This window comes from Nanorana parkeri, unplaced genomic scaffold (genome assembly GCF_000935625.1).
Source record: "Nanorana parkeri isolate BGI_ZX_2015 unplaced genomic scaffold, ASM93562v1 scaffold323, whole genome shotgun sequence".
Lineage (NCBI taxonomy): Eukaryota > Metazoa > Chordata > Amphibia > Anura > Dicroglossidae > Nanorana > Nanorana parkeri.
This window is the reverse complement of record NW_017306591.1, coordinates 132,546-146,906: the sequence shown is the minus strand read 5'-3', so window position 1 is coordinate 146,906 and position 14,361 is coordinate 132,546. Positions and strand designations below refer to the sequence as shown.

General features: G+C 47.4%; 1 protein-coding gene across 1 annotated transcript in view; it reads right to left on the bottom strand.

The window, feature by feature from the left end:
* Positions 1 to 14,361, bottom strand: part of UBR4 (ubiquitin protein ligase E3 component n-recognin 4) — a 103,213-nt gene that overhangs the window by 39,269 nt on the left and 49,583 nt on the right. The window contains 14 exon segments of the mRNA XM_018558168.1: positions 1 to 25; positions 583 to 694; positions 2,472 to 2,593; positions 2,671 to 2,811; positions 2,897 to 3,071; positions 4,408 to 4,542; positions 5,649 to 5,712; positions 6,284 to 6,316; positions 6,512 to 6,728; positions 7,859 to 8,075; positions 8,954 to 9,117; positions 9,255 to 9,456; positions 9,529 to 9,700; positions 10,462 to 10,808. The exon segment at positions 1 to 25 is cut by the window's left edge and continues 133 nt beyond it. Of these exon segments, the coding sequence (XP_018413670.1) occupies positions 1 to 25; positions 583 to 694; positions 2,472 to 2,593; positions 2,671 to 2,811; positions 2,897 to 3,071; positions 4,408 to 4,542; positions 5,649 to 5,712; positions 6,284 to 6,316; positions 6,512 to 6,728; positions 7,859 to 8,075; positions 8,954 to 9,117; positions 9,255 to 9,456; positions 9,529 to 9,700; positions 10,462 to 10,808 (2,126 nt within the window).

Here is a 14,361-nt window from a genome sequence, read left to right as displayed (position 1 = left end):
AGAAGGGCTAGCAAAAACAGTGTTCCTCCAGCACCTGACTAATCTGGCTGCCTGCATGTCACATCACCGGGACCACCACAATAAAAGGAGACCCTTTCTAGCCAAGGGTGAGAGAAACCCAAGTGCTCACGGTTAAAGAGGTCCTTGTATGGCGGAGGCATCCTAATTACAGCCACCCCTGAAGGAAACCAAGCTTTCCAACCTAGAGAGAATTAAAACCATCAGGTACTGGGGTCTAGGTGGACACCTCATCATTTTAGGTAGACAGGAGGATGCAGGGGACTTCAGCTAGCACAACATGGCCTCCCAGACAAGACTGGCAGGGGCAACAAGCAATGGAAGATACAGAAAGGATGTTGGATGTGAAGGACAAACCTCGAAATAAAACATCTGTGTAGTAACTGGCACCGTTAGACATGACACAACTTGTAACCAAAAGGCCTAAACTCACGTCAACACCACAATGCCCAATGTCGGATACGACTCCCATGATGCAATTCTCAGATGCTAAAGAAACTCTGCTGAATGCAATGATGAGCTGGAGACACACAATGATCACAGGAATTGTGAGCTTGCCCTTACCCATGGGGGTGTTGCTGCGCGGAGAGGAAGGAAGAGTCACATGGCGGCGTTTATTTCGGGGGCGGAGGACACGGATCAGAGCCTGCTTGCATGAGAAGCTCACCGAAGGATCCTGGAAATGGAAGTGGTGGAAATTAACAGACGTGGTATATGACATTTACCGGCTAGCCTAAATACAGTCTTTCAGTGAGAACTTAAGTCAAACCCGTCAGCTATTGGAAAGGTTCATAGGCGGAAGTCTAAATATACAAATAAAATACATTAAAAAGGGAGCAGCGTTACCTGCCAATGGATTAGTATTTGTCCATCCACTTCTGAGATTTGCATAGCTCTGCCACACAGCACAGCTCTAACTGGCACAGCAGGCAATCTAATTTTTTTTTTTTTGTTGCAGTTCAGTAACAATTACAGGTCTTGTCCTTCCGCCAGCCTGTGACAGGACAGTGAAAGGAGAAGCAGCAGATTGATGAGCTCATCTCTCTCTCACTCTGCTCTTGCCTCGGTATGTGCCTTGTACTACAGCAAACCTGAGAAGCAAAGTGTGCTGCTTCTCTCTACCCCAGTTTGGGGGACTGAAAGAAGCTGATACTAGGCCAGAATCAGGTATTTAATGAGAATTCGTCTTGTAGTGGCCAAGCGCTAGTAATGGGAAGTACTCGGTCAGCTTTGGAAGCTTGCTGCTTTGCTGCCTGTACCATTTACTACACAACTGCATGAGTCAATATTGTCAAATCCTTTTCAAACTTTTATTGCACTCGCAAGCTTCAAAGCAAAAGTCATCAGGTGACGAGGGAGCATGGAGCCGGCTTCCCGACCAATCAAGAAGCCGGGCAGCGTATAATGACCCACTGCCCGGCTTCCTGATGCTGGAAGTAACGGGCTAGGCATCGGAGCATTGGGGCGAGTACAAGAACTCACCCAAATACTCTGCATCGGCACCAATACTCATACTAGTATCTGTGCATCCCTACATTTTTATGGGTAGGGAACAGGGCCGGGGCATCTCATCAGGCTTAAAGGAGAACTATGGGGTCAGGGCTTTTCCCCATAGTTCTCCTAAGGGTCACGGGAGGACACAAACTAGCGTCCTCAAGTCACCCAAAGTTCAGCATATAGGGAGCTACAGCTCGCGGTATACTGAGACGCCACAGCAGGGACGGATCCCGACAACACTGTCTGGATCCACCCAGCTGCGGGATTGACAGCTGGCTCTGCCTATCCAGAGGCAGAGCCAGCTGTGCCCGCCCGCCTCCCGTCTCGCCAGTCAGCGCTGGAGGATCGGAAAGGGGAGGGGGGAATCCCTGCAGTGAGTTGACAGTCATGGTTCTCTGCAGGGATAGATCGAGAAGTGAGTGAGTGGCGGTATGTGTTCGCTCACTTCCCGATCTACTGAGCCGACCTGCGACAGTCTCGTCACAGGTCGGCTCAGATTATGAGGCTGAGTGAAAATCACTCACCTCATAGTTCTCCTTTATTGGAGTGGACAAGGGTCTGGAGGATGGCATGGTTAGATCCATTCAGCACTTCGATTAGTGGGCATTCACCGTGGCGGTAGTTGGCCAAGTATCCCTGAGGGGCAATAACCCATTTCCGTCACCCAACATCTCTAAAATCAACATAAAAGGGAACTCTTTTTGCAGATATTGCGGTAGCTGCGAGCGAATGGAAGATTGCCATAACTTCTTGTCTTTCGTGATGTCAATAAAGTTGTGCAAAATATATTTTTTACTACGGCATTTGTCCATGTAAAACAAAAGCTAACGGCACCATAGCGTCGTCTCGCCTCGAAAATGACCCGGGAATCCTAAACGAATGAACTGTAACAGAGTTATATGCAAACCTGCAGAATTACGGTATAGAGGGCGACACACACTGCACCCTGCACCTACCGGGCACAGCAACATCTGCATGTAAATCTTGGAGGCCAGGTTAATACAGTCCAGCTCACAGGTACAGTAGCCATGAATGATGTCCACAAGAGCATTGACTGTGGCTTCTATGTGGGTGAGCCCTAGAGGAGACAAAAAACGCGGGTCAATGAAGAGCCAGTGCCAGGACACATACAACGGGGAACGCACGATGACCTACCAGGGAGGCATGCTGGGGCCAGGAAAGCATTTTTGGGTTTAGACGCATGCAGTTTCCAGAACTGATTCACCAGCTGATTGATGAAAGTGCAACTCTCTTCCTCCCTGCACTTCGGGGGCTCCTTTGCTTCTTCGACGCACTCTGTGGATACATTTGAAAATGAGAGAGCCAAAAAATGCACCAGAGGTTCTAGAAAGAAGGGTGACCCGAAGAAGTGCGGACTTGCCTATTTCCTCCCCTAGGAGTCTGGATTCCGTGAAGTGCACCAGGTTGTTGGGGCGCATGATGGCGATGGAACGGGCAGTGATTACCAGTCTCTGGAACACCTCTGGATCGAGGTCCTTGCCTTCTCGGCTGCTGGCGTTTAAGCTCTGCACGGCATTGCTGAGTAAGGCCTGATCCTGTAAATAGAGAGGCCTATTAGTCTGAACAATAGAGTGCAGCTCAAGCCGAACCTTTGCTGCTAGTTATGGATAAATGGGGGCAGTGCAGGAACCCCTACCAGGTTTTTATCATTGAGAATTACTATCAAAGAGGTAGTTGGAATAACGATAATCAGCTGTGTGATATTGCAGGATGTCAAACTAAAAGGTGCCCATACACCTGCCGATTATGGTGACCCCGCGATCGTACGATAATCGGCAGGTGTATGGAAGGCGTGCGACCGTTTCTACTGTACGGTCGCACGTCTTTTGTCTTCCGAGCACGCTGGAAAACCTGCCGAAAATCTTAAGATTTTTCGGCGGGTTAGTGGCAAACTCTGAAGACAAATGGCGAACGGGCCGGTGTGCGTGAGCGCACACTGCCCGCTGAGCATTGCAGTCAGTCATCGGAAGCTCTCCCCTCAGCAGGGCGGGCTTGTGATGATCGCAAGTACGATCTGCCTGTCCATGATGGGCGGGTCGTACGAGCTTTTAATTACCTTACAACCATCGCACAACGAAAGTCGTGCAATGGTTGTAAGGTGTATGGCCAGCTTAAGGCTCTGTGGCCCTGGTGAAGCTGCTCTCATCACACAGGGTTACCCTAACTGGGGCACCAGAATCAGAATCCAGAAGAGAAAGATGTCACGAAGAGCACCAAACCACAAATGTGTTCAAGGAAACTATAAATCAAATAATTGGAATAAAAGCCAACGTGTTTTGGAGGTCAGAACTCCCCACCTTCATCAGCGCTTGGATTTTGAATATACCCTTGTAAGGAGGGACAGATTTACTCTCTGCCCCAAGGCCAGGTTCCTCAACGCGTCCCCTACCTGCCAAACACCACCCCCCATGTAGAATGGGAGACCTGCACGCTGCATACATTGTCGCCAAGATCACGTGTACAAAACAAGCCGTGGCTTCCCTGCTGTACATTTAGCTCTGCTTGGCCAAGGAAGGGCTAAATGTAGAAAAACTACTGGCTGGGCATCGGGAGATATCAGTTCCACACCCCTGCGGCCCCTCTACTCCCTGCTGCCCCAAGGCCGGGCCTTGGTTGGCCTTGTGGGAAATCCGGCCCCCCTCGTAAGGACTAAAATCTCACAATTAGCAAACTGAATGTATGAGAAGCTAGGATAAGCGATATAGTATCCAAGACAGATCCCAGCCCTGATGAATGGGAGACCTAATTAACGTGGAGAAGGTTGCTGACTCCTGTTCTAAACCTCCCACACGCTCTCATGCTAAAAGGTTTCGGCCGGAGTTGGGCTTCAACAAACGGGTCAGAACTCCTTGTGGGTGACGCCAGTGTTACCTTGTGGTTATGGTAGGCAGAGCGGCTGGTGTGCAGGCTGGCCAGGAGGCTCTTGGTCTGAAGCTGGACACTCGATGGAGTCGGCATGGACAGCAGGACTGTGGCGAGCTCCAAAGCTGACACTTTGTTTTTCTCCTGAATTCAGATTTAAAGCAAAATCATCAGTAACTGTAAATGCATTTATGAATAAAATCCGGATATGTCACAATATACAAACACTACATGTAAAAAATCTCGCCCCTTTATCATGAAAAGATTCCTTGAATTGATGTCAAATCGCTGCGCTGACTCTGCCTCTCAATAGCTATGTGATAGCAGCAAACTGGGAGGACGAGGCTACTCGAGTCTGGTGCAGGAATAAAGACGTATGTCAGCGTTCCCTCCCCCTGGGATCGCTCACTATGACTGCTCACTGTAACCAACAGTCCATTAGGAGGGTAAGCAGGGAGCTGATCTTTCTGAGACTATGATGGGTTTTTCATTTTAAAAAGTATTAAAGGGGAACTATGGGGTCAGGGCTTTTCCCCATAGTTCTATTGAGGGTAACGGGAGGACACAAACTAGCGTCCTCCCGTCACCCTAGGCTCAGTATACCGCGAGCTGTACTGAGACCGCTGCAGCCGGAACGGATCCCGACATTACTGTCTGGATCCGCCCAGCTGAGTGAGTGACAGCTGGCTCTGCCTATCTAGAGACAGCTGTACCCGCCCCCTCCCCCGTCCGTTCTGCCAGTCAGCGCTGGAGGATCGGAGGGGGGGGAATCCCTGCAGGGAGCCGTGACGGGGGGGGGGGGGGGGGGGGGGGGGAGGAGGCTGAACTGTGTCATGCAACATGTGTACGCACACCCATGAACATAAAAGACTACTGTGTATGTACAGAGATTTGCATAATCCAGCATCCCAAGGCCTGAAGCCAATTCTGACTCAGAAAGAAACCTAAACAGAGATGATAAAAAGCAAAGCGTCACCAGAACACTTCATGCTCCGACAAGAGCCATGTATGAATCAGTGAAATACAAGCCGACGGCCTTTTGGCGAGCACCGCGTCCTCTGCACCTTTATTTTTTAAGCAAAGATGGTGCTGGCTTACAGTGAGATAAGAGGATGAAGGCATTGTCAGGAGGAGTACAAACATTTGTTACATAAGAGTTTCACTTCCACGCGGCACGGCATGCAACCAACATGCAAACCGCAAGATAACATGTGACAATCGTTGCCATGCAGACAGTCGTGAGCACTTACCTTTTCAGGCACCGGTCCAAAGGCAAAACAGCTCTCCAGAGCCTCCAGGGAACTCCCCACCAGTCTGTGTAGGAACAAAGCATAGGACATGGGTCATCCAGCCCAACCCCAGAGCCGTATATACTGCAGCATTCGTCACATGTCCATTAAACCGGGAGAAGACTAATTCTAGACTATCTCTGGCATCAAAGATCAGAGGTGAAAGGTTAATGCAAAAAGAAACAGTGCCTGGGTGCAAGCCAAGCCGCTCAAAGCTGCCGCTCCGTGCCCATTATATATCTTTGTGTGTTGGCGGAGTGCCTTAAAAACAATCGTTTTAACATTTTATTGTGTATTACAAACCCCACGTTAAAAATGGACACCGGGATTTGGCTGCTTTTGGCAAGCTTGTGTCTAATACTGTAGGCAAGCTAATTGCTACAAGTCACACTCATGCCCCCAAGCCGATAAGATTGTTCACGGTACAAAGCCAGCCGTCTACGAAGGCCGATTATAGCGCACCAGAACCGACTAGCTACCCAGACACCGCCATGCACTGAAGGGGCCAAGAACGCAAAACAAGCGCAAAGAGGGGGGACACCAGCAGAGGATGGGAGCGCACAATCATTCGTGCAGAGTAAGGAAGACTTACTAACCGGTCCAAGATCGTTAAGGTTTCTGGGTCAGAACTTTTGGGGAGCAAAGAAAAAAAAACAAAAACCAAAAAGAACAATGTGAAGCCGAGAGTGCCAATGGGGCTCAGAATTAGGGTGAACCCCCCAAAAAAAGGAGACAAAACATGATATTGACTAAGCCAAGTCTAACTTTTTAAAATCACCCTTCATTTCCTAAAATGCCATTGCCCTGCCGACCCTTGCGCTCACCTTTCCACGACGGTGCCGTTACTTGAAGGCGGCGCTGTGGTCTCCGCGTCGCTCGTACCGTTGGTCTGGTTGAGATTTGCTGGGCAGACGCTGCTAACGGACGCGGAGGGGAATTCCTCCGGCGGCTCATCCGGCCAGCCGAACTGCTCCTTCGTCTTTCCGTAAATTTTTATGGCGTCCATCATGGTGACGCCGGCCGGGTCCACCGATGCGCCAACTAAAGAGAAGAGAGATGTAAAACAAACACATTCAGTCTACTGATATTGTATCTTCTGGCGATTCTCGTGGTGAAAGTTCCCAGCTCTATTCATTAGCTTTGGATATAACCATGTATGTGCATTTTTCTTTAATGCAAGCAGAGTAAGCACCTGAATCTGACCCGGTATCGACCTCTTGCAGTCCCTGTACAACAGAACTCAGAGAGGAGGAGGGAGAAGCAGCTAATTAGTGTTGAAGACGACCTGCAAATGTGAAACCGCAGCAGCCTTTGCGAGTCAAGGGTTGAGCTGTGTAAATCTCAGCACTGGATGGAGAGAAATACAAAACCTCTGGCAGGTGACACAGCTCCATATATGTCATTCAGCGGTGTATTTGGCCATTTGTCTGGGGAGCGCAGCTTGTACACCGACCTTGTAGTTGTATTTCCTCCTGCTGCATCCTCCACACTTGTTTTAACCCCTTCATGACTGAGGCCCTTTTTTCAATTTTTGCACCCATGTTATATTCCACATTTTAGGCCTGAATCTTCGGGACGCAGAAGCGATCTGGCGACAGGTAAGTCGCCAGGATCGCTTCTGTTGTAAAGCCGACAGTCGGCTCTACAAGTTTAAACAGAGTCCCGGCGGCAAAAGTCACCGGGAGTCTGTTTAAACAGCCCCGATGCTGGCGACGTACACTGTACGCCGTCAGTCACGAAGGGGTTAAGCTTATTGGGACCTGAACGTCCATTGCCCAGCCATGAGCCTGGGTTGATATTTTGCCCACTACAGTGGGCCACTTCCACTCCCTGGTTAAATCTTCAAGAAGTGATCATTTTATTAATGCACACACATATCTTGTCACATAGCAACGTTTCAGGGCCACTCAGGGTCCCAACATATCATGCCTGATGAAGGGAGCCAGAGTGGCCCCGAAACGTTGCTGTGCGCGCATCAATAAAATGATCACTTTTTAACCACAGTGCGCTTGTGCGACATACTTTACTACCTGAAACTGAAGGGGCGCCATCCGTAGTCACTACAGCACCCACCACAAGGGACATGCCAGTAAGGAGTGCGGTAGGACTCCCCTGCATTTCCACTCCCTGCACCACTGCAAAACAATTTTAACACCCATCGCTTCACTTACTGAAGATTGTCAGCTTTTTGTCGGCCTGCAACGCTTCTTCACGTGTAAATGGGAAGTCAAACCAGCGCGAACGGCTGAGGTTGAGTTGCATTGTGCGTCCGAACATCTCGATGTAGGATGGTGCCCGTTCGATGGCCTGCGTGCCAATTTGAAGACGCATTCCAGTCATCACCATGGTGCTGTTGTTGTTGGTGACTTCCACGGTGAAGCCTCCGGGCTGGAGAGGGGAAAAAGGTTGGGAACATTTAGGAGGGTTCTATAAAATGGAGCCTACAGAGCAGGACTTCTTGGCCTTTTTAACACGCAGGAACCCTAAAATAGTATGAAACACTGCCAATAATTACTATATTCTACAGCTCACGACACAGAAGTGTGATCAGTAGGAAGGGAAATAAGAATAGGGGCTGCAACATACTTTGCATATTTAAAAGCCAGGGCTGCTCCATATAAGTTATTTCAGCAATTATAATGAAATGGATAATTATGGACGGAAAAGAGATGTAGACGGTGAAAATTGTATTGTTCCTCCCACATTATTGTTTAGTGAAGAAATGCCCTCTTATATTGGGGGTCAGTGTAAAGCCCATTACATTGGGAGTCAGTATAGGACCCCATTACATGATGGTGATCAGTGAGAGAGGCGCCCCGATACTCTGGTGGACTATGGAGAAGTGCCACCTTACATTGGTAGCCAGTGTAGAAGGACCACCTTATACTGGTGGTTAGTGGGAGAGAAGCTTCGTTGGATGAATCTGAGGCCCCATTCACATGTAGCGACATACCTTTGCAGCGGCCGGGATAGCGCAACTTTCGGGGCGACGTTCCAGCGACGGTAGCGCGACCTTCTCCGTCAGGCTCCATTAGAAAAAAGCAAAATCCGCCAAAAAAAGGGTCCTGTAGAAGCGACTAGCGACCGCGACGAGCGACACGGAGCTAAGAAAGCTCCATTGACTATCATTAGCCGACGACTTCTCGCGATATCGCGCGGCAAAAATGCGATAAGTCGCTACATGTGAATGGGGCCTTAGGGTTCCAGTGAACATTGGTTGACAAAGGCTGCTAACGGGGAGGACTGTGACAGTATAATCCACATACCTTTGTGTTGGCGACGTACATCCCAGTGGAATTAAGGCGATGTTTAATCTGTTGTGCATTGTAAAGCTGAAGGAGGTCATTGCCACCGAACTCCACATCGGTCATCTGCTGATTGTGTTCGAAAAAGTCGATGGGGAAGGTCACCTGACTTGACGCCCGAGTCACTGAAAGGAAGGGAATTTATTTTTACTCATAGCAATAATCTTATTCCCAATGCTGTACAAAATAAAATGACTGTTGCTATGGGCACCAAGAATACATCTTAGTAGGAGGTCCACATTGGGTTTTGGAATGAACTTACTGACGGCAGCCGGTTTCCTCTTGCGCACGGGTTTCATGATACTAATGCTGCTGCTGGGCTGCAGGGAAGGCTGGAGCCAGTACGAGGTGTTCTCCACATTGGCCATATAGATACGCAGACTTCCGTCCTCGCACAGGAGGATCATGGTCGTCCTCTGCTGGTCGTTGCTTGCCGTGTGTCGTATCGCCACCATATCCTGAATCTAAAAAACAAAATGTAAGATCGGCGGCAATTGCTCATCACTCCCCTCCAGGTCTGTGCGCCCTCCACTCACTTTGGCTTTAGCCGGCAAAGTTTTAATCTCCTGGATCAGAAAGCCATCTGGTTTGACCATCACTACCAGAGGGATGCCTGTGGTTTGCTGGACGCAGCACACTAACCCAGGGTGGTTCATGACCTCAGACCACTGGCACAGAGCAGGCGTCGTCTTGCTTCCCCCGTTGGAACTGCATAAGAAAAGATTGTTGTCACAAACCAAAACCACGAGGCGCCAATTGGTAAAAATTAGGGATGCACCGATATATCGGGCGGCGAAAAAAAACATCGGGCGAAAATTGCACTTTTGGCAAAATGCCGAAAGTGCCATTTTCCTGCCGATACGTCGGCACATCCCAGGTTTCTTTTCTCCCAGCTGGGCGCTGCTCTGTGTCCCCCAACGGGGAGGAGAGAAAGTGACAGCCGGCCGAGCGCTGTGGGAGGAGAGCGCTGTGAGCGGCCGGTGTCTCTCCTCCCACACTGCTCGGCAGCCTATCACAGTGCAGCAGAGCGGTGTGTGGGCGGCGACAGCGCTGTCACAGGAGGCTGAGCTCTCCTCCCACAGCGCTCGCTCAGCCTCCTGTGACAGCGTGTCAGAGAGGAGAGCAAACACTCAGCGATCGCTGAGTGTATGTAGATAATTGTGGACTCTATCCTCAATTATGAATGAATGGGAAGTGAGATAAATCCCTTCCTGTTCATTCATAGTTGTGGTTATAGTAAACATACTGTGTCCTCATGTTATGAATGAACAGGAACACTCATAGAAGATTCCTGTTCATTTAGGGTTTATGACCTTCTTTCCCTCCCCCCACATGACAGTGCCGGGCCTAGCAATAGACCAATCGGGGCCCGAGCACCACATCCTAGAAAATATACTATGAAAGTTGAAGTGAAATAAACCTACGCAGACACATCTGAAACAAGCAATTCTTCAACAGCTCTGTCTGACCTCTTTATGTTGATGGGGAAGAGAAGAATGATGTCCAGTGTCGATCTGTTTATGGTGGCAGCAAAAGATTTTCCTTGGCAGTAGTCTCAGCTCACACACTACAACCATTTGCCTCCAACCTTTAGGTCTTCATGATTGACTTCCAAGACATTGGTGACGTAGAACTGCCCGTGCTTGGCGCTGCTGGACTCCTCCATGAGCTGAGTGTACACGTAGCCCGCAGAGGACATAATCACGATGATATTTTTGCCCTCTTCATTGAACAAGAAGGTGACATCTCTGATCTTGGAGCTCGGCAGCAGGAAGTAGAATGTGGGGCTGAGAGCATCGGATGACAGGTCATACACCTGAGGAAGGAAAATGGATTTTTACCATTGGGGAGACAAAATTGAAGTCTCGCCGGAGTCCCAGCCATGGCTGCAATACTAATTAATACAATAAAGAGGCGCTGTCACTGCAGGAGGACGGAGGGGAGAATGCTGCAGGTAGAAAAAAAGTGAAGGCACCAGAGGCCACGTATTACATAGTTACATAGTATTTGGGGTTGAATAAAGACATACGTCCATCAAGTCCAACCCATATAGGTCCGCGCATCATCTCATTCTTAGGGATACTGGTACCCCCGGATATTACGGTCCCTCAAGAAATTGTCCAAACGTTTCTTGAACAAATCTACACTCTTGGCTGAAATCACTGCCGAAGGCAGAGAGTTCCAGACCCTAACCGCTCTCACTGTAAAGAACCCCCTTCGCCCATTGTTTTTTCTCCACCAACTTTAGGTGGCGGCCTCTAGTCTTTGTAATGGAGTTAATCTCAAACAGTTTGTTGCCAATGTTGCTGTCAGCAGCCTTCATTCCTGACATGGACTAATTTTAGGCCATTCTGACAGCCAATGCCCTTCCTGCCTCCACGCCCATTCCTATTGGGCAGACAACTTGCCTATCATAGTGATAGGCAAATTAAAATGTGTAGAGACGAGACAAAGCGGCAAGCTCTGCCACATGTCAGAGGTATTCGAGCATGATAAAAGTTCCTGCTATGTGTCCACTGTAGGTTCTTATAACTGTTAGGTCTAGAGTTGCCTTTTATGTGTTATGTCACTATGTCCAATGTTAGGTCTAGAGTTGCCTTTTATGTGTTATGTCACTATGTCCAATGTTAGGTCTAGAGTTGCCTTTTATGTGTTATGTCACTATGTCCAACAGTTTGTGCAAGTAATATTCTCATATGAACAATATAAAAACACATTTAGATTATGCGTACGTGTCAGCAGTGTGAGCATTTCCTCTTTCCATACTGTGTACGTGAGTGACTGTGTATATATGTCCAAGGACCTGTAGCACACCTAACCGGACTTCCCATGTGGAAAAATGGGTGCTCGCAATGACTACGGATGGCGCCGTATCGGATAAAATGTTGTATGGATGTCACCAGCACTCCAAGTATGACAGAATACGTCAAGATTTTAGTGAATCTTCATTTTATTTTTGAAGTCACTTAAAGTTTCCACTTTAAGTGACTTCAAAAATAAAATGAAGATTCACTAAAATCTTGACGTATTCTGTCATACTTGGAGTGCTGGTGACATCCATACAACATTTTGACTGTGTATATAAACTGCGCCTTTTCTATAATAAACTCGAACGTGATTAGACTGAAGAACGGACTTGTAACATTCCTCGTCTCTGTATCTTACCGACCATTAATATCATAAAACATAAATGTGCCCCACCTTCTATGGTGTGTATACCAATATAACTGGCCTCCAGCACTAAGGCCCCGTTCACACTGAGCGATTTATCGCACGGTAATTCCCGCGATATCGCGGCTATTTACCGCGCGATATCGCTCTCCAATGCTTGGTAATGGGGCAAAGGGTCCTGCTGTCGCGGGTCGTGCGTCGCTACAGCAGGACCCTTTTTGGAGCGGATTTTGCCGCGATTCTAGCTTGCTCAATGCAAGCATTTGCGCGATATCGTGCAAAATGCAAATCGCGTGAAAAAACGCGCGATTTGCGAATCGCGCAGTGTGAATTGGGCCTATACGTAATTGCATCATAAAAAAAAAAAAAAAGCCTATCCCGACTCTGGGATCTCTTCCTGCATGTTCTTCTAATGTGATATGTCATTTCCTCCCCCCGACCCTACCTTGTCCCCGTCTTTCTCTTTCCCTTCCCCATTCTCCACTGTACACAAGTCTTTCTGCATCTCTCTCTCTGGTCCTTTCATTTCCCCTTCTCTACGGTGTTCCGATTTCAGACGTACACGCTTGGCGTTACTACCTGGCTTTTCATACGCCGGTACTTATGTACTATAGAATTGTTAGTACAAGCTGTATATCCCAGAATTGATGTTACACAAAATTGCGAATCGCCACATGAACTAGGACACCACACCCCTAAGTATACAGAATACAAAAACTAAAATAGAGAGATGGGGCTTTAAAAGTGTCATCAAATGCAAGGAGACCCAGTTCAAAATTGCACATACAAGGCGCTTATTGTGTAAAAATATATATATTCTTTATTAAAATACTAAATACATTTACGGATGAATTTATTTATGCAATTATATAAAGAGATATTTAAGGAGATATATGTTAATAAGTTAGTAATATACACAGTATGTATCTATATGTGATCCAGGGAGGTTTTGTACCATTTAATGCTATCGCTAATCTGTCGTCTTTAGTATTTTAATACAGAATATATATATATTGTTACACAATAAGCGCCTTGTATGTGTCATTTTGAACTGGGTCTCCTTGCATTTGATGACTTTTAAAGCCCCATCTCTCTATTTTTGTACCCAGAATTGATGTGGTTAATCCTGAATGCCACCATCCGGGGGAGCTGGATTACCGCGGCGCTCCATGGGCAAGACCCATTACCTTGTTTACATAATATACTGACAGCATAGATTGAGTAGGCCTTATAGCTGGGGGTTCTGCCGTGGCATGGCATGTTACACAGCTTGTACTTCTCATGCATATTACCGTTGTTCTACCATAGATGTACTATTGAAATGCTATGCTCCGTGTATGTTTGTTTGTGGAAAATCCTCAATTCAATACTTAGAGATAACATTAGTAGACATGTTGTGCAAATGGAGTATAGAGGTGCTGGAAATTTCACACCCCGGGTTCTGGTATAGAAGAAAAAAAGATGTTTCCACAGTGGGGTGTGCAAATACCCAAGGGGGGAAGGAGAAAAAGGGGGCTTTTAAGAAACAATTCCAGACCTCAAAAAGGTAAAATCTTAGAAAAACATTTATTTGGAATACCATTTTAACCCCTTCATGACTGAGGCCCTTTTTTCAATTTTTGCACCCATGTTATATTCCACATTTTAGGCCTGAAAATGACGTAAAACCCCCCAACATTATATATTTTCTGAATGCCAAGACCCTATAGAATAAAATGGTGGTAGTTGAAAATTTTTATGTTGCGCAATATTAGCGCAACTCCTTATTAAACCCCAAAATTTAGTGACAAATTTAATTAAATGCCCCAAAACATCTGGCGACAGGTAAGTCGCCAGGATCGCTTCTGTTGTAAAGCCGACAGTCGGCTCTACAAGTTTAAACAGAGTCCCGGCGGCAAAAGTCGCCGGGAGTCTGTTTAAACAGCCCCGATGCTGGCGACGTGCACTGTACGTCGTCAGTCACGAAGGGGTTAAACATTATTTTAACATAAAGAGAAAAAAAAGGTTAATAGTAAATAAAAACCATATACAGGTGCATTCACCATCTGGTGACAGTACCGTACAGTTCTCAAATGTGTAGTTGCTTTTTTCCAAAATTGTATGTTGTATGGATGCTCCTGTATATCCCAACATGTTTCGCCCAAACGGGGCTTCTTCAGGGGAAGAAAATAGAAAAAATATATATATATCGTGTATAT